Source organism: Lethenteron reissneri, chromosome 24, assembly GCF_015708825.2.
Source record: "Lethenteron reissneri isolate LAM-NWPU_2019-01 chromosome 24, ASM1570882v1, whole genome shotgun sequence".
NCBI lineage: Eukaryota > Metazoa > Chordata > Hyperoartia > Petromyzontiformes > Petromyzontidae > Lethenteron > Lethenteron reissneri.
The window spans coordinates 13,541,318-13,568,560 of record NC_083802.1 but is presented as its reverse complement, the minus strand read 5'-3'; the positions used below and the strand labels follow the sequence as shown (position 1 = coordinate 13,568,560).

The 27,243-nt window shown below is 51.2% G+C and overlaps 1 protein-coding gene across 1 annotated transcript in view; it reads right to left on the bottom strand.

The window, feature by feature from the left end:
* LOC133346347 (SKI family transcriptional corepressor 1-like) overlaps positions 1-27,243 on the bottom strand; it is a 33,773-nt gene that overhangs the window by 5,872 nt on the left and 658 nt on the right. The window contains exons 2-5 of the mRNA XM_061557842.1: positions 13,274-13,355; positions 10,578-10,640; positions 5,407-5,481; positions 4,368-4,448 (exon numbers count right to left, since the gene is read on the bottom strand). Of these exons, the coding sequence (XP_061413826.1) occupies positions 4,368-4,448; positions 5,407-5,481; positions 10,578-10,640; positions 13,274-13,355 (301 nt within the window). The remainder of the gene's footprint in view (positions 1-4,367; positions 4,449-5,406; positions 5,482-10,577; positions 10,641-13,273; positions 13,356-27,243) is intronic.

Here is a 27,243-nt window from a genome sequence, read left to right as displayed (position 1 = left end):
CGATTTTTGGGTTTAGATCGCGTTTATTTATAAATGTGTCGTAACCCTCCACCACCCGACACGGCCAATCAGTAAAAATGTGTCACGTTGACAAAGACAAATAGTTCACTGCTTTAGCCCACCGGTGTGTTGAAGCAACAACATTTACAATTTGAGTACGACGTTTCGCTGGTAATTGCAATCAGCATCATCGGGCAATTCGCCATCATCGGGCAATTCGCCATTCTGGCGAATTGCCCGATGATGCTGATTGCAATTACCAGCGAAACGTCGTACTCAAATTGTAAATGTTGTTGCTTCAACACACCGGTGGGCTAAAGCAGTGAACTATTTGTCTTTGTCAACGTGACACATTTTTACTGATTGGCCGTGTCGGGTGGTGGAGGGTTATGACACATTTATAAATAAACGCGATCTAAACCCAAAAATCGTTGATTATGAATAACATTGGTCGCGAAAGCCTACGTGTTAAAATCATCCTATGTTCTTGGAATCTGACGGTGGCCTCACACAAGAGGGCCACCGCTGGGACTCAAGGTAAGTGAAAATAAAACGGATTTCTTTTTTCTTTTCACGTTACCTTACTTTATGTTTCATTCATTATCCAGTATTTATTGCAGTCATACGTGCATATGTACAACATTTCTTCTTATTTATGAGTTTAACAATGCTCCCCCTTGTTTTATCGAACCACATCAAATTTTATAACACTGACCGTATTATATACGGTACAATTAAATTGCCGAGTTCCGAGATACGAAGAAATCGACTTACGAACGGGCACCAGGAACATTTAACACGTTCGTAACCCGTTCGTAAGTCGGTGACTGCACTAGATTCCACCATGGGAGACCCCCCCCCCCCCCCCGAACCCTGACACCACCACCCTGCTCCACCATGCCATGGATTGTCGCGATTCAAGTTGTCTCCTCTATACCGTCCGACTCGTTTGTTGAGTATTGGCTGGTCTTTGCTGCACTATCTCGTCGTTTCGCTGCACAGTTGTTCGTGCATGCACTGAACGAACAACGGGTTAGGGGGGTAGTGGGGTTAGGGGGGTAGTGGGGTTAGGGGGGTAGCGGGGTTAGGGGGGTGGTGGGGTTAGGGGGTAGCGGGGTTAGGGGGGTAGCGGGGTTAGGGGGGTGGTGGGGTTAGGGGGGTGGTGGGGTTAGAGGGGTAGCGGGGTTAGGGGGTAGCGGGGTTAGGGGGTGGTGGGGTTAGGGGGTGGTGGGGTTAGGGGGTGGTAGGGGGGTGGTGGGGTTAGGGGGGTAGCGGGATTAGGGGGGTAGTGGGGTTAGGGGGGTGGTGGGGTTAGGGGGGTGGCGGGGTTAAGGGGGTAGCGGGGTTAAGGGGGTAGTGGGGTTAGGGGGGTTAGGGGGGCAGTGGGGTTAGGGGGGCAGTGGGGTTAGGGGGGGTAGCGGGGTTAGGGGGGTGGTGGGGTTAGAGGGGTAGCGGGGTTAGGGGGGTAGCGGGGTTAGGGGGGTAGCGGGGTTAGGGGGGTAGCGGGGTTAGGGGGGTAGCGGGGTTAGGGGGGTAGCGGGGTTAGGGGGGTAGCGGGGTTAGGGGGTAGTGGGGTTAGGGGGTAGTGGGGTTAGGGGGTAGCGGGGTTAGGGGGGTAGCGGGGTTAGGGGGGTAGTGGGGTTAGGGGGGTAGTGGGGTTAGGGGGGTAGTGGGGTTAGGGGGGTAGCAGTGTTAAGGGTTCACGGGAGGGTATGAGGGGAGAACGAGGCGAGAGGGTTAGGGGTTCGTGAGGGAGGCAGGGAGGGAGAGTTGTCGGGGTGGTTATTGTAAATGGGGCTTCGTGAAGCCTCATAGACCGGGAGACGTCATAAACCACTCCCGTAAACATTCACAATCGATTTCGTTTACGCTCCACGCCGCGTTGTTTAAATGTCGTCCCGATCGTCGCGCCGTCCGTGTAAACCGTGGCGCCGAGATGACGAGAGCCAAACTCCGGCGCCTTTTTATGTTGTCCTCATCGCGGTTGCCGAGCACAGCAACAAACAGCACGGTTAAAAAAAATTAAAAGTTGATGAAAAAAAGTGAAGACGTTTTTTTTTTAATTTACGAATGTAAGACTGCTGACCGAGGGGAGTGGTGTCTTGGACCGGTTCAGATCATCGCCACTGATGTTCGCCGTGTGTACACGTGACACACAGGCACCCCAAAGACAAAGACCCCCGTATAGCCATATAACAGGCTGTTGGGGCAAGTGCCGTTCGCCTCTGCAGGTCGGCACGGCACACGAGGGGGTGGGTGGCCAGCACCACGCTCGGTCGCATTTGTCTCCCTAGTGGCGATCTTTACACATCGCACCAGGTACTCATTGGAGGCCCAGAACCGTCACTGGTGTTGCTGGCTGTGAGTGGGAATCGAACTCGGTTCGCCGGTATCGTGGGGCAATGCGGCACTAAAAACTGCACCACCGCTCCCCACAAAATGCACACCGTATATAACAAAGACAAAGATCCCCCTATAGCCTTGACATACTGTTGGGGAAAGTGCTGTTAGCGAGCACCTATGGAGGCCGGCATGGCACACCAGGGGGTGAGTGGCCAGCACCACGCCAGGCCGCCTTTGTCTTTCCAGTGGCGATGTTTACACACCTCACCAGGTACTCATTAAGGCTGAGTCGACCTAGGGGAGGCCCAGGACCTGTTCAGATAATCGTCACTGGTGTTTGCCTTGAGCGGGAATCGAACTCGAGTCGCCGGGTTCGTAGCGCAGCGCGCTAACCAGTACACTACCGCTCTCCACACCGTATGTATACAAAGATCCCCCGTATAGCCTTAACAGACTGTAGGGGCAAGTGCTGTTAGCGAGCACCTATGAAGGCCGGAACGGTACACGAAGGGGTGGGTGGCCAGCACCACGCCCTACCGCCTTTGTCTCCCCAGTGGCGATGTTTACACACCGCACCAGGTACTCATTTAAGGCTGAGTCGACCTAGGGGAGGCCCAGGACCTGTTCAGATAATCGTCACTGGTGTTTGCCGTGAGCGGGAATCGAACTCGAGTCGCCGGGTTCGTAGCGCAGCGTAGCGCTAACCAGTACACTACCGCTCTCCACACCGTATGTATACAAAGATCCCCCGTATAGCCTTAACAGACTGTAGGGACAAGTGCTGTTAGCGAGCACCTATGAAGGCCGGAACGGTACACGAGGGGGTGGGTGGCCAGCACCGCGCCCGACCGCCTTTGTCTCCCTAGAGGCGATGTTTACACACCGCACCAGGTACTCATTTAAGGCTGAGTCGACCTAGGGGAGGCCCAGGACCAGTCCAGATAATCGTCACTGGTGTTGGCCGTGAGCGGGAATCGAACCCGTGTCGCCAGGTTCATAGCGCAGCGCGCTAACCGCTACACTACCGCTCCCCACACACAGACACATACACAGACACACACACACACAGACACACGCACACAGACACACACACAGACACACGCAGACACACGCGTGCCCGCGCGGACATCGATTACATAAGCACCGTGTGCGCCCACATTGTTTTTAACGCGGCCGTGTTATTCACGGGCATTTACCGACACAAATCAATGGGCATCGATTTCGCCGCCTTTTACGACTTGGTGGAATTGAATCGCCCGTAAAAGAGCAAATTCTAAATTGAATGCACGGATTAGAGCGAAAGAGACCGAGAGAGAGGAGGGGGGAGAGATGCAGGACTAACGGATCGAATTAAGTCGCCTCGCTTAGCCAAATTGTCTCAGCGGCCCGTGAGGTCGTCATTTAAACCCCCCAAAAAACACAATTTCATTGATTTATTGACATTTCTTTATTTAACCCTGGCGTGGAACCCCGCTGAGATTCATCGCCTCTTTTTTGCCGTATGGGATAATATGGAAGGTGGACAATGCGTGAGATGGGTCGGCAGTAGCGCAAGTAGGTTCGCGGATTTTGTCTCTTTGCCCTTTTCGCGTTTAGGTTAAAATGGGGGGCGATGGCAGTGGAGGAGGTTGTTGGTGCGGCAAATGGGTTGATTCATCATCCGGTACGGGAGGTGGTCGTGCGGCGAGTAAGAAGCCGGTGAGTTTGCGTGAAGCGATTCGAACGATCGGATGCAAAAGTCTCGGGTGAAATGTCAGGGGCAGCGCAAAACACGAGGCCACGATGGCCGACATCTTTGAGAAAGTACATGGCCACATTGAGAGAGAGAGAGTACAGTAAGTAGGTGATTTCATGATTGCATCAACTTCATGCATTGTGACATTGGGGTTGTGATGGGGGGGGGGGGAATAGAATGTGGTGCAGCAAGTGGGATCCGTTCATTATCTCCGTTTTTGGGGTTAAGGCCGAGGGGAGGATGTGGTGTACAGGGGGAGGTAGTATAGCAAGTAGGTTCGAGAACCGACCGATCTGTGTGGAGCTTTGAGTGTCGCTCCCCTCGATTGCGTGGTGGGTTTTCTCCGGGTTCTCCGGTTTCCTCCCACACGCTGCAAAACACTCATTAGTGGGATCGGCCAAAACACCCCGAAGTGAGCAATAACTTCCTGAACACGAGTCCTGAGACTCGGCGAGGCTTTCCAAGGTCAATTATATTAATTATAGTCAGGGCCGTCCATAGCGGGGGGGGGGGGGGGGGGGTTCGGGGCAAATCACACCGCGTGGGCCCCACGTGACGTTAGTTTTACGTCAAAACGCGCCCCCCCCCCCCCAAAGCGCGGGGCCCGGGGCGGTCACCCCGATTCGCCATACCCTAGGGACGGCTCTGATTATAGTCTCAGTAATACGATACAATCTGGTTAATGGTGCAAATGAAGCAGAGGCCAAAATACACACAACGAGACAAACAAGCATAGATTTCCCCCCTCCATCCCCTCCCCAATCGAATCCCCCAATTGTGAACCTTTTCTTTCTAATCGCTGCAGGGAGAGTTAAGGGGGGTAGGGGGCTGGATCGCTACACGCCTAACAAACAAGACTCCTTCACCGTGCACTCACTGCGTCGACATCAACACCATCAGTCGGCGGGGATATTACATCATCATCATTATCATCATCATCAGCCACGATCGATCCACGACTGGACTAAAGCCTCCTCGAGCCGTCGCTACCGATAACAGCCCCCCGCAGCGCGTACCGGCTCGTCTGGCAACCGCGCAAAGGGAGTCGATCTCATCGCTCCGTCTGCGCAAGAGGCGGTGTCCTCTCGGACGCGTTCCCTCCGTTGGCCGCGTGGCGTCGAGATCCGGCGAATTCGCGGGACGTGAGCTTCCACGGCGGCGAGCCAGCGCTTGTAAAATGTAAGTCTCTTTCCCCTCCTCCCATCATCTCACTTACGACATAACTCCCCCACCCACCGACCCACCCATCTCTACACGCGTCCCCCACTCCGCCCACTCCACTCTCCCCATGAGCACTTCCAGCTACCCACTCTGCGTGCAACCCTCACCTTTTAGAGACTGCAGTTCTCTCTCGATCTTCCTCCGGAGGTCCATCTCGTGGAGCAGGAATTTCTGAAGCTCCTCTGCAAGAGGCAGAATACACACACACGCACACACGCACGCACACACGCACACACGCACACACGTACATCCAAACCCATTGAGTTGTTGATTCATTGAATCGTGCTTACGGGACGGATTCACGCGTTCTTGGCGAAACTCACTCTTCGCCACGTTTATTTTGGGGGACAAAATTATGTAAACGTCTCCATCATCATCATCATCATCACCACCAGTACAGATAATAACAGCGTAGCGTTTATTTAGGAATAGCCTCACTATAAGTCTCAAGGCACCTTTTCAGAATGGTCCTGCATTTAGGAAGTTTGGCCACATCCAGTAAAAAAAAACCTGTTAATTTACTCCGATAAACTCCGAGGGGGTAGACACTCAAAGCTCCACACAGATGGATTCACGAACACCCCCCCCCGCCCCTCCCGTTTTGCACTGCCACATGCTGACCACCTGACAGATCTGGAACAATTTCCACAAGTCACCAATCACGACATCCACCGCCCCTTGCCTCCAAAGCAATGGATTATAAGCGCGCACCACGATGTCCAGACACAACAAACAAAGATGCCCCGTGTAGCCTCTTGAAACACACTGTTGGGGCAAGTGCCGTTAGCGAGCGCAACATGAAAGCAGAAACGGCACACAAAGGGGGGGGGGGGTTTGGGGGTGGCCAGAAATCACGCGCGGCCGCCTTTGTCTCTTCAGCGGCGGTGTTTACACGCCGCAACAGGTACTCATTTTTTAGGCCGAGTCGACCTAGGAGAGGTTCAGATAATCATCACTGGTGCTGGTGGTAGTGAGCGGGAATAGAACTCAGGTCGCCTGATGCGCTAACCACTGCACTACCGCTCCCCACACAATAAAGACAAAGATCCCCCGTGAAGCATTAACAGACTTTTGGTGCAAGTGCTGTAAGCGAGCACCTATGAAAGCCAGCACGGCACACGAGGGGGTGGGTGGCCAGCACCACGCCCGGCCGCCTTTGTCTCCCGAGTGACGATGTTTACACACCGCACCAGGTCTTCATTTGAGGCTTAGTCGACCTAGGAGAGGCCCAGGACCAGTTCAGATAATCGTCACCGGTGTGAGCCGTGAGTCAGGAATGGAACTCGGGTCAACAGGTGCGCACCGCAGCGCGCTAACCGCTACACCACCGCTCCGCACACAATACACAAAGATCCCCCGTATAGCCTGTAACAGAGTGTAGGGAGCAAGTGCTGTTAGCGAGCACCTATAAAGGCCGGCACAACACACACACACACAAAGAGAGAGAGACGCATACGCACACACACCTCGTGCCGAGGAAGCGCTATATTATTTACAAGCGCGGGGCGCCCGTGCATCCTTCTCCTCGCCGCCGCCGCCGCCTCTCTTCGCCTCTTTGGGCATAAAAAGTTAATGGAGCGCTCGGGCAGGCGCGGGGTGCGCCACGAGACGCGGGACGCGGGGGGGGTGGGGGGGGGGCGAGGGGACAAGGGGGGGGGGGGTTGGGGAGGAGGGGGGGTACTCATTGCTCAGGATTTACGAGGCTCCGACTCAACACACGGGACACAAGAGCTGAGATTGGGGAGGGGGGGTGGTAGAAGTGGGGGGGGGGGGGGGGGGGGGGGGGTAAGTGGGTGGGGGTCAGAAAGTGGTGGGGGTGGTGGGGGGGGGACTTCACACCCCCCCCCCCCCCGTTAAACGTGAATCAGAATCTGTATTTATCCTCGAGAAATCCGATGAGCTGTGAAGCTTTTTTTCTTCCGCTCACAGATTTCCAGTCGGGGCGGGTCCGAGAGTCACAACGACCAACAATACAAGAACACCGCCCGTGGGAGTGCAAAGTATAGGACGGGTAAGGAAATCACTAAACAAATGTGTTAAAAATTAATCAAGTATATAAGTAAAATTGCATAAGTGCAATACTGCGAACGCAAGAGTGTCATGTTGCGGCCCTACAATTGCTCGCGGCTGGCTACGTACGGTGCGAAAGAAGTTCTGCACATACAGTACATATGTCCCTGAAACACCACCTGCCACGGTACAGGTCACTAAAGCGAACGCTCCAGGTTCGGGTTTCTCAAACTCCAGCTCTCGTCACCCACCACGGATCTCATTTTCACGTTCGCCGATCTCATCTGTTGAAATGTGAATAAAGTCATTACACGCTGCCCGCGTCTGATGGTTGGCGAACCAATAAGTTGGCGCGATGTTGAGAGAGCGCAGATTCAGGTGAATGAGAGAGAGCTGTGGATCTTCCGGCTCGCGTAAATAGGCAAACACACACGCGTAAGATCTTAATGTGACTCAGCGATCTGTAATAAACGCGGACCACGCAACAAAGACAAAGGACCCCCGTATAGCCTTAGCAGACTATTGAGGAAAGTACTGTGAGCGAGCAGCACCTATGAAGGCCGGGGTGGGTGGCCAGCACCACACCCGGGCCGCCGTTGACTCCCCAGTGGCGATGTTTACACGCCGCACCAGGTACTCATTTGAGGCTGAGTCGACCTAGGCGAGACCCAGGACCGGGTTATGTATTACCGCCACTGTTATTGGTCGTGAGCGGGAATAGAACACGGGCGCAGTGCGCTAACCACAGCGCCACCACTCCCCCCCACGTGCGGATCTATCATCATGGCTTGGCTTCGCGAACGAAGATCTAGGAAGGACATCCACGTCTTCTGCAGGCACGCTGGTGGCTGAAGAGGCCTATGCGGGACAAGCAGGTCCTGCCACAACAGCTGCAAGTATAGGTCTCATCTGGGATGGGTGCTGAGGGATCATGGTTCTTCCTCCTTCTCCTTTTGTCCTCCATACGGGCCCTGCGGGTATCTTCGAAGAAGGAGGTGGCCTGGTGGACTGTGTGCCGCCAGGAGTTGCGATCAGCTGCTTGTGTTGCCCACTGACGGTGATCGATGCAGCAAGCAGTGAGGGACTTCTTCAGGGAGTCTTTGTATCGCTTTCGTGGTGCCCCTATGTCGCGATGGCCAGAGGACAGTTCCCCATACAGCACGATCTTAGGCAAGCGGTGGTTCTCCATCCTGGCGATGTGCCCTGCCCAACGAAGCTGTGTCTTGAGGACCATGGCCTCGATGCTGATGACCTTCGCTGACTTGAGGACTTCAGTGTTGGCGACGAAGTCACTCCAGTGAATATTGAAGATTGTGCGGAGGCAGCGCTGATGGAAACGCTCGAGGAGACTCAGGTGACGACGGTACGTGACCCAGGACTCAGCGCCATACAGGAGAGTGGTCAGCACAACAGCTTTGTAGACGTTGACCTTTGTGGCTCTTTTAAGGTTTCTGTTGTTCCAGACACGTTTGTATAGTCTGCCAAATGCACTGTTTGCCTTGGCCAGCCTGTTGTCGACTTCGTTGTCGATCTTGGCGTCAGACGAGATGACGCACCCCAAGTAGCTGAACTGGTGGACAGCTTTCAGTTCTGTTTGTTCAATGAAGATGCTTGGTGGATGGTGCTCCTCATGGGGTGCGGACTGATGAAGAACTTCAGTCTTCCTCAGGCTGACTTCAAGGCCGAAGATCTGAGCTGTTTTCGCGAAACAGGACGTAGGACCGGGTTATGTATTACCGCCACTGTTATTGGTCGTGAGCGGGAATAGAACACGGGCGCAGTGCGCTAACCACAGCGCCACCACTCCCCCCCACGTGCGGATCACAGAGACAGTAATTCACAGAATCATTCATCAAAATAGAGTCCACGTCTCTCCGATAAACAGGGTCACGGCTCGATTCGAGGATCGATAAATGATTGTCTCGTTTTTACTGTCTCGTTCGAATCGATTCCACCTTTTTCTCGTCTAATTTGCACAAGCCGAGGTCACTCCGAAGCTCGTGAACATAGCAATGAGTGCGTATACGAGTTGCATGTCATTTGCGCTCGCATGATTCAATGCACGTTTTGAGCAAAATTGAATATTTGAAGTCAACGCATCCTTAAAATACCTGCTCGTACCTCTCGAGAGACCGATGTGATTACCCCCCCCCCCCCCCCCCCCCACGGTGACTGATTTTCACAAGTGTACAAATTGATGAATTGAACACCCTGTGGTGTAAATATACCGAGTGGAAAATAGAGTGCGCACTCTCCGTACAACCACAGTCCGCGTGGCTCAGGACGCTGAATGGAAATAAGCGGGGCATACGTCTCGCGTGTATCAGAATCGGAATGTTTATTTAGACTGGAGGAATCCGATGAGCTATGAAGCTCTTTGTCACATATGTCCAGTATATTTATATCGAGAGAGAAAGGAAGTCGGTCATAACCAGGGGCAAAGAGGATTATTCTTGAGCCTGGACTTGAACAGCCACGGGTGGCGGAGGGAACGCAGTTCCAGACTTGGGAGCAGCATTATTAGTGATCTCCCACTGAGCGAAGGTTGACTGCGATCCTTGCCAGAAGCCTCGCGTACGGCAGCAGAGAATTCGTGGGAGGGGAGTAGAGTGAGATGAGAGGTCTCAGACAATGTCTCGATGGGAGTACGATAGGTTGAGACGAGAGGGGAGAGGTATGGGAGTGCGTGGAGGGGAGTACAATAGGTTGAGACGAGAGGACAGAAGTAGTTAGGAGGAAAGTGGACACTGCCGACTTTGAACTTGATCCACGAATTAGCCTGGGAGCCTGTGGAGCAAGTGGATGACTCCACGTCTCGCTTACAGATGTGGTGCGGGGTGAGGAATGTGACAATTCATCTTCTTGGTTCTTTCGGTAAAGTCACGTAGAAGGGAAATAATAAAATAATACAAATAAAACATAATAAACTAATATAATAATAGATTAATATAATAACATTTATTATTATATTATTATATTTTTATTATTATTTTATTATGTTTTATTATTATGTTTTATTTTATTATTTTATTATTTCCATTCTACGTGACTTTACCGAGAGAACCAAGAAGATGAATCCCTGCAGTCACGAAAGCTTTAAATCGAAAAATGTGACAATTGTACATGTTGGCAACAACCACGGCGATGTGTCACGAACCCATGAATTCCCCGTGACTCCCTTTACCTCGATGGAACCATAGCGGCTTCGGAGGGCACCTTTCAGCCACTCTGTGCGGAACGTGCGTGGCACGTGTGCGGCAGGGCTTACCCTTGTCCATGCGTGTGATCTCGGGCTGGTAGTGTTGCTCCACGGGTGCCGGAGTGGCGTCACCTGCACCGCACACACCGCAAGGGCCGTGAGTCCAGCTCAGACAGTCGCGTTCGTCGCAACTCCGTTGCGCTAAATGTCCGCTCGGTCGGGTCAACATCTCGGGTCAACATCTCGGGTCAACATCTCGGGCCAACATCTCGGGTGCCGTGCGGTCTCAGCGCGCCCACCGTTGTGCACGTGCGCGGCCCCCCCCTTGCTCGATCGTGCGGTGGCTTCTGGGAGGGCCGTCCGCTCCGCCACCTCTCAGTAGAAGGGGGTTCCCCGTGCCTGGTGAGAATTAGACACAAAGCGGCGTGGTCAGTACACAAAGATCCCCCCCCCCCGCCACTAACTCCCCTCCTCCCCCACCCACCCCCTCACCCCGGGATAGCCTCAAGAGACAGACTTGTTGGGGCCAGTGTTGTCAAGGCCCCCTCCCCGGAGTTGTATTTATTTTTCGATTGAAAGCTTTCGTGACTGCAGGGATTCATCTTCTTGGTTCTTTTCGGTAAAGTCACGTAGAAGGGAAATAATAAAATAACATTTTTTTTTTAATAAATAATAATTACTTTTCTTTTTATTATTCTATTATTTCCCTTCTACGTGACTTTACCGAAAGAACCAAGAAGTTGTATTATTTGTTTTAGTTTTGAACTCGCAGTCACTGGGACAGGCGATGCGACGGTTTACAAATGGAGCGCCGTCCATGAGTGGACCGAGTAGTTCGCCTCCCGTGCAGAATACGACCCCAAATCCGAGAGTCTGCGGCCACAGCCAGCTGGCTAGCAAGTCAATGTCACACGCTAATTTGGCAATTAAGGTGAGTAAAGAAAGGAGTTTCACGCTTACGTATCCATCGTAAACTAACGATAACGCGTACAATTCGCACGTAGACAGCACTTACGGCGGTGGCTATTAGGAGCCTGATGTTACGTTTGTATTCGACTGATTATTTTACGCGGTAAGTTCGCTGAATAGAAAACGTGTTTAATGCATGATTGGTAGGATATAACGGTGGTCATAATGGCTAAATTATTTCTAACAACAGTTTTGTATTTTCTCAAGTAGACACGCATCTTAAGAGTGCGCGATCAACACATCTCAAGCTATAAGCTTCGTTTGTATGAATGCGCCTTGATAAATAAACGCGTGAAATTGCCGCGGCTTACATTTGTGAGTGGGTGTATGTGTGTGTGTGTCAACAAAGACAAAGACCCCCCGTATAGCCTTAACAGACTGTAGGGGCAAGTGCTGTTAGCGAGCACCTATGAAGGCCGGCACGGCACACGAGGGGGTGGGTGGCCAACACCACGCCCGACCGCCTTTGTCTCCCCATTGGTGCGGTGTGTGAACAGCCACATGGGGATACAAAGGCTGCCGGGTGTGGTTGCTGGCCTCCCATCCCCTTCGTGTGCCGTGCCGACCTTCATGTGTGCGACTCGCTAACAGCACTTGCCACTACTTTATGTGAACGTCTATATTGTTACCGTGTACATTGTCTGTGTAAGTCGCGTGTCAGTCAGTCGTTGTGCGTGTGTGGCGAGGGTTGGCGGGGCTAACTGAAACATTTCACGGCATCCGCGCCGCGTGCATCACGCCCAATGCATCATGATGATGATGGAGCAGGGATACCATTGTGCACACAGAACACACACACACAGTACGCACACACACAGTACACACACACAGTACACACACGGTACACACACAGTACACACACACAGTACACACACGGTACACACACAGTACACACAGTACACACGGTACACTCACAGTACACACACAGTACACACACAGTGCACACACAGTACACACACACACGGTACACACACACGGTACACACACACAGTGCACACACAGTACACACACACACGGTACACGCACACACACGGTACACACACACGGTACACACACAGTACACACACACGGAACACACACACGGTACACACACAGTATACACACACGGTACACACACAGTACACACACACGGTACACACACACACGGTACACACACAGTACACACACACACGGTACACACACACAGCACACACACACAGTGTACACACAGTACACACATACGGTACATACACACGGTACACACACACAGTACACACACACAGTACACACACGGTACACACACACACACGGTACACACACATGGTACACACACACACACACGGTACACACACACAGTACACACACACAGCACACACGGTACACACACACACGGTGCACACACACACACACAGTGCAGACACATACACAGCATACACAAACAGTACACAGACAGTGTACACACAACGTATCACACACACGGTACACACACAGTACACACACAGTACACACACACACGGTCCACACACACAGTACACACACAGTACACACACACACACGGTACACACACACACGCTACACACAAACACACACACAAGACAACTATAGAGATTCCCCCTCCCCTTATAGCCTTAATAGACGTGTGGGGCAAGTGCTGTTAGTGAGCACCTATGAAGGCCGGCAAGGCACACTAAGGGGGCGGGTGGCCAACACTACGCCCGGCCGCCTTTGTCTCCTCTGTGGCGATGTTTCCACACCTCACCGGGTACTCATTTGAGGCTGAGTCGACCTAGGGGATGCCCACACACACACGCACGCACCGGAGCGCTCTGCCGATCCACGTCCGTATTGGCCGAGCACGGGGGTCATGGGCGCGGGCGAAGGCCCATCATCTCGCTCCTCCTGCCGACAGGGACAGCAGCGTCATTGTCAACATCGCTCCCACCAAAATCTTCATCTTTATGTGTGTGTGTAAGACGCTTTGCTTGAAATCATCATCATCATCAGCAGCAGCAGCAGCAGCATCAGCAGCAGCAGTATCATACTCATAATCAACGTTTTTGGGTTAGATCGCGTTATTTATAAATGTGTCGTAACCCTCCACCACCCGACACGGCCAATCAGCAAAAAAAGTGTCACGTTGACAAAAGACAAATAGTTCACTGCTTTAGCCCACCGGTGTGTTGAAGCGTGAAACCACAACATTGTAAATGTTTTGGTTTCACGCTTCAACATTTATAAATAACGCGATCTAACCCAAAAACGTTGATTATGAATAATATTGGTCGCGAAAGCCTGCGTGTTAAACTGAGCAGTGTCAAAGTCAGCGGCGGCATCATCAGCAGAAGAATCATCGTTACCATCATCCTCATCATAATCATTACCACCGCTGCCACCAAATATAAGTATGAAAATCTTCAATAGATGTGTCGTTGTTCTCATAATTATAATCAGCAGCAGCATCAGCATCAACAGCAGCAGCAGCGGAAGCAATACTCATCATCATTAGCAGAAGCATAATCGTCATCATCATCATCAAGGCAATGACCTCCCCTATTTAAAACCCCCCATCAAAACTAATTACCGCACGGCCCCACGCAGCCAAGACGGGTTTCGCGTAAATGAGGGTCACCACAGCTAATGATCGCGATTAATTCTTTAATTATCTGTTACTCACATGCACGTGCAGACGCGCGCGCACACACACACACACAGCCTCAGAGACCCACACGGGCACACACAGAGAAACCGCGAAGACACACGCACACAGAGACACATACACACAGATACTCGCACAGAGACACAGACAGAAATACAAAGACACGTACACACGCACAGACACAAAAGACTAAGATCCCCTGTCGCGCTTCAATAGACTGTTGGGGCAAGTGCTGTTAGCGGAACACCGAATGAAGGGCCGGTACGGCACACGAGAGGGGGGGTTTGGGGCCAGAATCACACCCGGCAGATGTTTACACAGCGCGCCAGGTACTAGTTTATGGCTGAGTCGCTCTAGAGGAGGCCCAGGACCGGTCCAGATAATCATCACTGTTGCTGGCCGTGATCGCAGCGCGCTAACCACTACACTACCGCTCCCCAGACACGGATACATACACAAAGACAAAAATCCCCGTAAAGCCTTGAATACACACACACACGCGCGCGCGTACACACGCATGCCACGTTACACGCGGCTGCGGGTGACTATATAACGTTGCACGCGCTCATGTCAGCTCGTCACACACTGACTCGGCGTGACTGACCCATCAGCGGAACGAGATGAGCGCATCTGCGGATACGTAGCCGGATTAATATTCGTACGAGCAAAACACGGATACACCGCTTCATGTACACGCGAATGAACAGACGAACGAATGAATGGATGAGCGAACGATTCAACAAACTACTGAACGAATTAATGACCGAGCGGTCGGCTGGCTGACAGACTCACGTGGTGCGAATCAGACACGGAGGTCTTCCCCCTCCACCCCCCCCCACCTCGTGTTGTTGTTGTTGCAAGCTGTACTTTTAGTTCTCATCCATTCGGAAATGCATCCGCTGCGTAAATCGCTGCGTTCCGATGTCTGGATGTAAGACTATAGGTGTGTCTGTGTGTGTTTGTGTGTGTGTCTGTGTGTGTCTGTGTGTGTTCGTGTGTGTGTGTGTGTCTGTGTGTGTGTTTGTGTGTGTGTCTGTGTGTGTGTTTGTGGGAGCGGTAGTGTAGTGGTTAGCGCTACGCTGCGCTACGAACCCGGCGACCCGGGTTCGATTCCAGCTCACGGCCACCATTACCAGTGACGATTATCTGAACCGGTACTGGGCCTCCCCTAGGTCGACTCAGTCTCAAATTAGTACCTTGTGCGGTGTGTAAACATCGCCAGTGGGGAGACAAAGGCGGCCGGGCGTGGTGCTGGCCACCCACTCCCTCGTGTGCCGTGCCGGCCTTCATAGGTGCTCGCTAACAGCACTTGCCCCAACAGTGTGTTAAGACTATACGGGGGATCTTTGTCTTTCTGCGTTTGTTTGTTTTTTTTGCCAGTCAATGCTTTGCGTGCCTGGACGTGGGGAGTCGGCAGCGTCGTCAGTCAGCGCACTGCGCCACTACGAATCCGATGAGCCGAGTTCAAATGTCGCGAGCGAGAGAGAGACAGTGGCGAACAATATTCGAGCCGCCCCCCCCCCCCCCTATGGGTCGAATGAGCCTTAAAATGAGTAGCCGGTGGGGGTGTGTACCTATCATTATATTGAAGACAAAGGTGGCCGGGCGTGGTGTTTGACCCCCCACCACCCACGCACCCCCGCCACGCGTGGGTGGTGCTGCCCTTGATAATTGGTGCTCGCGAACGGGACACTTGCCACCAGCAGTCTGTTAAAGGCTATACGGGGGATCTTTGTCTTCTGTGCGTGGTTGGTTGCTCGCTTAACAGCACGGGACTTGAAGAGTTGGTTAACAGCTCTACTCGGGTTCTCTGGTGAAGTATGGTCAACCCCCCCCCAACCCACCGCCCCCCACCCCCCACCAATGCAATCTCCGATGCGGCGTGTGAATGCTTTCAAATAAAATGTTCTTATTTATCTCGGGAAGCCAAACTGAGCCATAGCACTCTGTTTCAGGAGGCTCCCGCTGTATCGGTTTTTTTACTTGAAGATTATTTGAGCCCAATTAATGATGAGTGTGTGTGTGTTATACAAGTGGGGGGGGGGGGGGGGGCGGACCACCCGGAGTAAAGCCACGTGCGCAAGGGAAAAACGCTCGATCCCCGTTTGGCAAAGTATCTTATCGTTAATGATATGATGATTATACGAGAATTATGTGCATCACGAGAAATTTACTCGCGATGCACTAGTACTGCACAAGCATATACTGTATTAAACATTACAACTCAATCTTAAGCAAGAGCTAATACAATTATTTACAAATAAAACAACCGCACATTTAAGTACGCACACACACAGAGAGGCGAGGAGCGAAGTTCACAACCGAGTCTTGGTGCGTGTTCTCCGTCCGATGGTCATCATCGTGTTTTTTTGTTAACCGAGTCGAAAAAAAACCGGAGCAAATGTTTTTTCCCCCCATTAATATTTGATGAACAAAATCTTAATTAAGGGCCGCGGTGTTTAGACCGCGTGGGGTTCTGCAATGGCTCGGAGTCACGGCGGAGACGAGCCGAGCGCAGTGGCGATGCCGTGGTTTTTTTTTAAGGATCGCGAATTCATTCCCACCCTCATTTGCATACCGGTTTACCAGCTCCATTAGTTAATGAGAAGGGTTCCAGTGGCCCGCGGCAAGGTACACGTTCGGCCACTGACAGCGGAAATTATTCACGATGTCCGACTTTAAATTTCGCTCTCCCCCCCTCCCGCCCTAAAACAAAACACAACTGGAGGTTAGAACGAAACGGTGCCCCCCCCCCCCTTCGCCTCACCCCCCGTCCCCCCTTAATCCACCCCCCCCGGCTCCCGTAGCCCCAGTCCTCACGGTCCAATTGCCCTTCCCCACACTCTCGCCACCCTCTCTCCGACCCGCCCACCACCGCCCCCCCCCCCCCCCCAAAAAAAAAACCCAGCAGGAGTCGTTTCCCTTTCGACAAAATGAACAGCGGATTTCGCTGGAACTCGGCGGCGGAAAGCGAAGCGGGTTCATCAGCCTGCCCAGGACTTAGGGGGTGGGGTGATCTGCGTCCACAGGGCATTTGCTTGCCGGGATGCTGTCGGCGCGAGGCCTGCACGTGGCAGTGTCGAGCGTCACGTTTGCTATGCGAGTATGTTGAGCTTCTTTCGCGCCGTACGTAGCCCACCCTAGATACGCCCTCGTGGGTGACGGTGGTGGTGGTGGTGGGGTCTTTATTTATTCCTCTACAGGCACTCAACACTCATCAGTTCCGTTGGCCGAATATCGCATTTCGGGACCCTTTTGAAAAAGGGTCCACACACTGTGAGTCATTCCTGAGTAGCGAATCGTGTGTGTGTGACTCCCGCTCACGACCAACACCAGTGTGACGATTATCTGAATCGGTTCTGGGTCTCGCCGAGGCCGACGCAGCCTCAAATGAGTACCTGGTGCGGTGTGTAAACATCGCCACTGGGGAGACAAAGGCGGACGGGCGTGGTGCTGGCCACCCACCCCTTCGTGTGCCGTTCAGGCCTTCATGGGTGCTCGCTAACAACACTTGCCCCAACAGTCTGTTAAGGCTATACCGGGAATTTTTGTCTTTTTTGTATGCATACATATACATACGTATTGGTGTGGGGTCAAGCGCTGCAAAGCAGTGGTTAGCGAACTGAATTTTGAAACCCGGCGCCCTCGGTTCGTTCCCCGACCTCACGGCTAACATCAGTGGCGAAGTGATATCGCAACTAGCCTCGGGACCAACTTCATCGGCCCGCAACGCGCCGACCTAGAGTCAAACAATCGCATGGCGAACACGGGACGGGGAGGTCTTCATTCGTTCAAGTTGATGTACAAAAGGATTTAACATCAAGATTGGATTTAAACGAACTGAATATGTCACGACTCGCACCGCCCGCGCGCTTTTGCGCGGGGGACACACGGCCGATGTGGCGGCTGACGTCATCACGCAGAAATGTTTCGATTTAAAAATTTCGTGATTGCGTGGATTCATATTCTTGGTTCTTTCGGTAAAGTCACGTCGAAGGGAAATAAAAAAATAAAAAAATAAAACATTATAAGATAAAATTCTCACGACGTTTCGGCCACAACGCAAGCAGCCGTCCTCAGGTTCTTCAGGTTCTTCACCTGAGGACGGTGGCTTGCGTTGTGGCCGAAACGTCGTCTTAATTTTATCTTATTATGTTTTATTTTTAATATTGTATTATATCCCTTCTACGTGTCATCACGCAGGTTTGCGCGGTGACGTCACCGCCGCGTAGCTTTCCCACCCGCACGCCAGCCAGCAAAACTTTTTTTTTTAGAATATAGTTTGGTATTTTAGCGTGTGATGTTCGATTCCCTTAGTAGTTACGGGTATATATTTTTTTAAACAAATGTTTCTTTAAGTTGCTTAACATTTCTAGCCCGCGCGAGCCGAGCTGCTGAAACCCACGTCACGTTTGTATCCTGTGCTATTTTCTTCTCCCCAGGTCTCCACTTGAAAAGGCGACTTCTGTCAGTCTCAGAGGGTTCTCACCTGGGCTTAAATAAAGGACGCCCCTCTCTCTGTGTATGTGTGTCTGTCTCTCTACGCCCGCCCGCCCGCCCGCTCTCTCGCTGTTTTGCCTTGGATTCCATCTATATGCTAAACGCGGCAGAGTTGTAATCGCGGAGCTTCTGACAGATAAGGGCGCCTACCCTTACTTATAGAGCCGCTGCCAGCTAATTTGATCTCCTCCTACACACATGGGCACACGCACGGGCACACGCACGGGCACACGCACGGGCACACGCACGGGCGCGCGCGTACACACAGCACACACAGCACACACAGCACACACCCGCGCGCGTACACACAGCACACACACGGGCACACACACGCGCGCGGATACAAAAAAAACTCAACTCATTCGTCAACTGTGGCCTTCAAAGGAATATATATGAGACGCGACGTTTCGGTTAATACCCCTTCTGTCATAGTATAGGTATAAAATGATTTGTATAGGTATAGGGTGTGTATGCTGTATTTAAGATATCCATATATTGTATAGACTACGGTGTGTATACTTTATAGGCTGTGTACAGTATATATGTATCCTGAGTACATCATCAACACAATCATGAGAATATGCCCTGGATCAGCCTGTAGGAAGAGGGTGGTTTTCATTCACCTGAAGCAGTGACAACAAAGACAAAGATCCCCCGTATAGCCTTTACGCACTTGTGGGGCAAGTGCTGTTAGCGAGCACCTATGAAGGCCGGCACGGCATACGCGGGGCCAGCACCACGCCCGATCACCTTTGTATCCCCAGTGGCGATGCTTACACATCGCACCGGGTACTCATTTGAGGCTGAGTCGACCTAGGGGAGGTCCAGAACCGGTTCAGACAATCGTGACCGGTGTTGGCCGTGGGCGGGAATCGAACTCGGGTCGCCGGGTTCCGAGAGCAACGTAGTGCTGACCGCAATTTTTAGAACAATTTTGAAGAGAGCTGTCATCCGTCTTTTGCAATCCGTTACTCCGACCTCTTTGGCGTCGCTATCGATTATTATTAATATTATTATTTATCGACTTCCAAACTTCTTCCGCTTATTCTTCTTCCGCCGTTCAATTCAAATAAATCTTCATTTTATTTTACAAGGAAGATCCCGTGTGGCCAGTTACCCAGCTAGTTTTGATAGCAACTACCCGCAGCCACGGACGAGATGGTTATCATTGGGGTGTACAGAAGCCCAGCCAGTAGCCAGCCAGGAAACTCGAGGCACGGATTATATAAATAATAAACGTATTATTATTAGTATGGTGTATCACGTGGAATCATAGTGATCCATACCGAATGTCGAGTTAAATCAATAACTGTGACGTCTTCATCTCACTAAACAATACTCTCTTGTGTATGGAGTGAGTGGACAAAGTCGCGACTGAGCGAGCCGATTGATGCAACTTATATTGTTTGTTCTGGAAGGACACGCAACACTGAAATGTGGCACAACTATATATATATCTGAGTCCTTATGTACAACGAGAAAAACGAAACTAAATCGCAAAATTACAAAATATCAAAATTCGCCCTCTAAGAATGACGGCGTTGGAGGTTAAACCGTGGTTTCACAACTCGGAGCCAGTTGCCTCTCAGCCTGAAGTTACACCTCCCCCCCCCAGAGAATCGCGCAACAAATACGCAATTTACAAATATTACAAAGACAAAGATTCCTCTTGTAGCCTTAACAGACTGTTAGCCAGCACCTATGAAGGCCGGAACGGCACACGAAGGGGTCGGTGACCAATACCGCGCCCGGCCGCCTTTGTCTTCCCAGCGGCGATGCTTACACACCGCACCAGGTATTTATTTGAGGCTGAGTCGACCTCGGGAAGGCCCAGGACCGGTTTAGATAATCGTCACTGGTGGTGTTGGTGGCCGGGAGCGGGAATCCAACTCGGGTGGTCGGGTTTGCAGCGCAGTGCAGCGCTAACCGCTGCGCCACCGCTCCCCATACAAATGTAACAAAACACATCTCCACCCGCTGTCGATGGGACCAAGTGATTCGCCTCCCCTAGAGCGTGACGCTAAAGTCGACAGAAAGCGGCTACTGTTACCAGTGCCGGATGAAGCTAGTGCGAGGCCTGTAGCATATATTGTTATAAAGGGGCCTTAAATAAAAAATAAAACACGTAAATATTAAAACACAATTTTTTTTACTTGCACAGTAAAGTAATTGTATTTTTTTCATTTGCTATACGACCAGAAAATTCGACAATTCACTAACCTTAAACACCAAGTCGTTCATCAAAGTTGAAGGCGGTATAGTGCTGGAGTAATCGAGCAAGTGCAGAATCACTGAACCGGAATTGATATCTTGAAAGCGTTTTAGCGCGGGGCCCTTGAAAGTGCGGGGGCCCGTAGCTACTACTACATATAGTAGCTACTACATATGTAGTAGTAGCTACTACATATAGCTACTAGTAGTAGCTACTACATATGTAGCTACTTTTGCTACGAGGATAATCCGGCACTGACTGTTACCAGTTACGAAGTAGAATACGTATAAAGCTTGGTACAAACAAATAAAGATAACACTAACAACACTACTACTACGCTGTATACGTGTCCTACTCAGCAGCGATTAGCGCACATAAGCAAGACAAATGTGGTACAGCGATTCAGAGTCCACTATGAGCGCTGCAGACTGCATGGGCAAGCGCTGGTCGCGAGCACCGAGATTCGGCTTTGCAGAAAGCTGCACCATTTCACACAGCGCGACTAATGCAGACAGTATATATATATTTCCCCCGGCCGTCCTTTTGCTCACATGACGAGGGCACCAGCGAGTGTACTTGAATTTAAGGCTGAGTCGACCTACGCGTGTTGTCGTATAATATAGTTTTTTTTACATATAAATTGCACGTTCTAGCGCTTTTTATCGGCCTGAACGTCACACTCCACGGGGCTTTCCTTCACCAATGAGTGATCTCTTGAACTAAACCCGTTGAACGATTTTTTTTATTTTTATTTTACCAGGCAATACCCACTGAGCAAGTATAAATTTTTTTTTTCATAAACAACCTGGCTCTCACAAATGATAGCCCAACAAACTGGCTTATAAGGTGGAAAGTTATAGCAGCAGCCACAGCGAGAGAGACACCGCAAACTCCAAATATCCAGCAGGCATCAGGGTCGGAATCGAACCCACGACCTCCCTGCATGCCAGGCGAGGTAGTCAACATCTCCTAGCCACCGTGATGATGAGAGAGAGAGAGACACACACAAACTCCAAATATACAGCAGGTGTCAGGGTCGAATTCGAACCCAGGCGAGGTAGTTAACATCTCCTAGCCACCGTGGTGATGAGAGAGACACCGCAAACTCCAAATATCCAGCAGGTGTCAGGGTCGGAATGGAACTCACGACCCCCTGCATACCAGGCGAGGTAGTTAACATCTCCTATCCACCGTGGTGATGAGAGAGAGAGACTGCACACTCCAAATATACAGCAGGCATCAGGGTCGGAATCGAACCCGCGACCTCCTGCATGCCAGGCGAGGTAGTTAACATCTCCTAGCCACCGTGGCGCCCCATTGAAACCAATCAGCCTCCGCGTGTCGTCACTTTTGGGGCTATGAGGATCCACCAGGGCTACACTTGTCCACGTTGCACCCATCAAACACCCTCACTCGCCATCACGTTCCACCTTACTCTGCCTTGCCTACCCTCTCTGCAAGATCAGCTCCATTCCCAGGCCCTGTCCCTCCCATCCATTTCATCGCCTTCCTCACTGAACGCCGTCGGATTGCATCTTAAAGCGCCCTGTAAAGAATCTAATATTTTAAAAAATATTCTACATTCTAACCCTTCTCTGTGAGTTCACGAGAGTTGACATCGTTCTGTAAATCTGCGTCGCAGAGGGTACACGTCTCTGTTTTACACGTGGCATAAGAGTCCGTGTCCACTCACGGAATCTAACAGTGGACTTTAAATGACAACGCACAGTTTGATGTCACATTATCATCATTGATGCCGTCACGCGTGTTATTAAATATGCACGCTCCTATATCCACGTCTGTAATTAGACGCATATGTACCTGTGATTACATTGCACAGCACAGGTATTGACTATTGGAAGTAAGTGGGCATGGGCAAAGCACGCCGAGAGATAATAATTATACTTTTTTTTATTTTATATAGCGTCATTCATGCTAATAGCATCCCGTAACGCTTCACATTGATTATATATAGAAAAACTAAATTCCCGTACACAGCTACTAGCAAACAAATGAAAACCCTACCGCTAAACAAAACCGAAAATTATAAACAAATTAATAAATTGCACCGGAACAAAAAAGCACAAACAAAAAACGATTACGACGATGTTGATGACGTTCGTGATGATGTCCGGTGGTCGAGATTAACGACGCAGTGGCGGCAGCCAAAGGGAATGGGGAACAACGCACAAGAGGGGACATCCACACCGAGGAGACGGAGCGATGTGGATATGTGGCATCGCGTGTCCGTGAGAGCTGCCCACGGCCTGGGGAAACCCCACACAGGGAGGGCGCCACGGCGGCGAGATGTCAACTACCTCGCCTGGTATACGGGAGGTCGTGGGTTCGATCCCGACACCTGCTGTATATTTGGAGTTTACATCTCTCCCCCCCCCCTTGTGGTCGCGTTGATTTTTCTCCTGGTCCTCTGGGTTTTCTCCTTCACATTTAGAAACCACGTGCGTTTAAGACTATTTGGCTGCTATACATTTCCACGTGATAAGCCACTTCGTTGAGCTATCATTTTGTGGCCAGGTCGCTTCTGAAAAAAGATGTGTATTGCTCAGTGAGCCTGAACTGATCAAATAAAATAAATGTGTTAATAGTTACAGCAGTGGATCGATCATGGCTCACGATGATGCTGCTGGTGATGATGGCGTATATTTACACCGTCACATTGTGTGCAATGCGTACCTAAGCACTAAAACCATATGCCTTCATCAACACTGCAAACAGACCAAGTGTATGGTACGGTACTGTACATTATGATAGTTAAATTTTTATATTTCACGACCGTTTGCCAGTCCTCTGCTAGATGATCGACTTTCTACGTCGTATCAGTCATAGACGCTGTTTCACCATACTTCACCATGCTGGTTATTGCAGATTGCTGAAGATGGGGCGGGTGGGGGTGAGATATCATGAGCTACTGATTTTGGCCGTGGCCGGAAATTGTACTGTGCTAACCACTGCGCCACCGCTCCACCTCCCAGACCAAGTTATCCGACTTAAACATTGTTGGATGAATGTTTACGGAATCCTAGTCAAGTTCAAAGAGTCTACGACTAAACGGAGCAAAGTAGGGGAAGCTCGTCTGCTTCCACGGGCCTGAGACAGCGGTTAAAATTTCACATTGCCGCGGCGGTCGGTAGTCAAAACAAACTACGACTAGCGATAACGTGGTACCGATTTTATCGACCCTCGTGAGTTTAATGGGACGTGTCGATCACAACTAAACATTTAGACAATTATCTAGCGCTCTGATGATAGCGACACCCAGATAAATATAGATCCCACTGTGTGTATATACAAAGACTCCCCGTGTAGCCTTAGCAGTCCATCGTAGCAAGGGCTATGAGTAAATACCCAATGAAGAGTGGCACGCCACATCAGAAGGGTGTGAGGTCAGCACCAAGTTCTGGCCGGCTTTGCTTACGCAGGGCAACCGGGTACTTTTTTAATGCCGAGTCGACCTAGGGCAGGCCCCAGACGCGCTTCGGATGTTCGTCCCCGATGTTGGCCGTGAGCCGGAATCGAACTCGGGTGGTCGGGTCCGTAGGGCAGTGCGCTGACCGCTACACTACCACCCCCCCCCCTCTCGTGTGCGTTGGATATACGCAAACATCTCACGAGCAACTGTGATTGATTGACTGACGTACATTGTAATGATGTTCTTAGAGGGCCTGACATTGTGAAATTTGGCATAAATATAGTCCAGTTAATACTCACAGCTAGAGACATCGGAAGTGTGGTGACCACACTTCCGATGTCACCACATCTACGCCTCTATATAAGGAACAAAACAGGTGGACTTCTGCGCAAATCTGGCTGTTGCCTGATGAAGCTAGTTGTAATTACTGGCGAAACGTCGTACTCTGATTGTAAATGTTGTGGCTTGGCTCTCCAACACACAACCGGTGTGCTGTACTAGTGACGAATTGGCCACGTTCTGTTTACGTGACAGCCCTTACTAGTTGGCTGTGTCGGGTGGTGGCGGTTTTTAACGACACATTTCTATATTTACGCGATCTAACCCATGCAAACAATCTCTATCATAAAACCCAAACCAGTTCGAATGTTGTGCCCCCCCCCCAAACAAGGCCGCACAGGCTTGACTGATTTCCACTCACAGGGCGACAAGTCAGCCGCGAGTTCAGTGTCGTGTCTAAACGCGGCACACACAAATACAAAAATACAGGGTTGTCCATCATCGGTGAACCAAGTAATTCGCCTCCGGTGGAGTGTGACGCTAAAGCCGATAGAAAGTCAATGAAAGCTGCTAGCCACGAATTCCCCCCCCCCCCCCCCACACTTCCAAATCCCACTCCCCCCGTACCCGCAGCGAGGGCGACACGCGCCGGGTTCACGCGGCGAGCAAGTAACGCGCGTGACAGCTTCATACACGCGGCGCTAGAATCCGCGTTGTGGCGACGACGCGCACGCACAGACGCGTCGCGAGATCACCCACGTGGAGACGACGGACAACTTGTCACGACAAAGACAAAGTCGCCCCCCACCCCCCTCCGTTATAGCCTTCGAAGACTGCTTGGGGCAAGTGCTGTTAGCGAGCGCCTATGAAGGCCGGGCGGATGCCTCGCGACAATTTACCCCCCTGAGCTGTCCGGGGCTTGGCTCCGGAAAAATGTTTACCCCACCCCCCCCACCCCCTTCCAAGCCCACACCGGTGTCGGGGTCCGAGGGGGGGGGCGCGGGGGGTGTGGCGGATTGGTGGAGTGGATTCAGCTAGTGCGGGGCCTGTAGCATATGTTGCTATAAAGGGGCCGAATTTTTTAAAAACTTATTCATATTAAAACACTTTTGTTTTTACTTGCACAGTAAAGTAATTGCATTTTTTTTCATTTTCTATACAGCCAGATAATATGACTAATCGCTAACCTTAAACACCCAGTCGTTCGTAAAAGTTGAAGGCGCTATAGTACTATAGTAATAGAGCAAGTGCAGAATCACTGAACCGGAATTGATAGCTTGAAAGCATTTAGCGCGGGGCCCTTGAAAGTGCGGGGCCCGTAGCTACTACACGTGTAGTAGCTACTACATGTGTAGCTACTACACAGGTAGCTACTACACAGGTAGCTACTACACATGTAGCTACTACCCATGTAGCTACTACACATGTCGTAGCTACCACTACACATGTAGCTACTACACATGTAGCTACTACACATGTCGTAGCTACCACTACACATGTAGCTACTACACAGGTAGCTACTACACATGTAGCTACTACCCATGTAGCTACTACACATGTCGTAGCTACCACTACACATGTAGCTACTACACATGTAGCTACTACACATGTCGTAGCTACCACTACACATGTAGCTACTACACATGTAGCTACTACACATGTCGTAGCTACCACTACACATGTAGCTACTATACATGTAGCTACTACACATGTCGTAGCTACCACTACACATGTAGCTACTACACATGTAGCTACTACACATGTCGTAGCTACTACACATGTCGTAGCTACATGTGTTGCTACTTTTGCTGCTAGGATAATCCGGCACAGGGGGGTAGTCAGGCAAATATTACGCGAGACATTTAAACTCTTGCACGGGTGTAGCGTACAACCTCAACGCACGGCAAACAACTTGCACGCGTCAACGTTCGCGTATCTGTAACTGCGTGCGGATGCATGCACGTATACGCGGACTGATGCAAGACGCGATATTTAACGTTTGGTCGGCGCTATGCACGAAAAATGATAAACACACATCGTCAACATCATCATCATCCGTGAGGAATAGTTAATCAATGAAATGCTGTGCGCGAACGAGTCGCGCAAACTTGTTTGACCATACTTCACCACTGGTTGCTCTCTCTCTCACCTCTCGTCGAGCAACTGACTTGGTATGGGTGCCCCGATCCCGATCAGTACGGTGCCAAAGAAGTCCAACACACGTGGACACATGCGCTTACAAGGCACGTCAAGCCGACGCCCCATCGCGGCGAATATGTGAAGTGTAACACGCGTGGGATGCACCTGTAGCAAAGATGAACGTCTCCCACGTCGCCTTCAACAAGATACCTGGGGCAGGTAAGCGCCGTTCGCGAGGAGCACCGATAAAAGCCAGAACGGCACACGAGGGGGGGGGGGTGGATGGCCAGTAACCACGCCCGGCCGCCTTTGTCTCCCCAGTGGCGATGTTTACTACGCATCGTATCGGGTGTCCCGTTTGAGGCTGAGTCGACCTACGCGAGGCGAAGGATCGGTTCAGATATTCGCCACTCATTTTGGCGATGAGTGGGAACCCAACTCGGGCCTCTGCCGGGTTCGTAGCGCAACGCGTTAAACGCCACGCTACCGCCCCTCCACATCTGTGACACACAACGACAAAGATTCCCCGTATAGCCTGAACAGACTGTTGGGGCAAGTGCTGGTAGCGAGC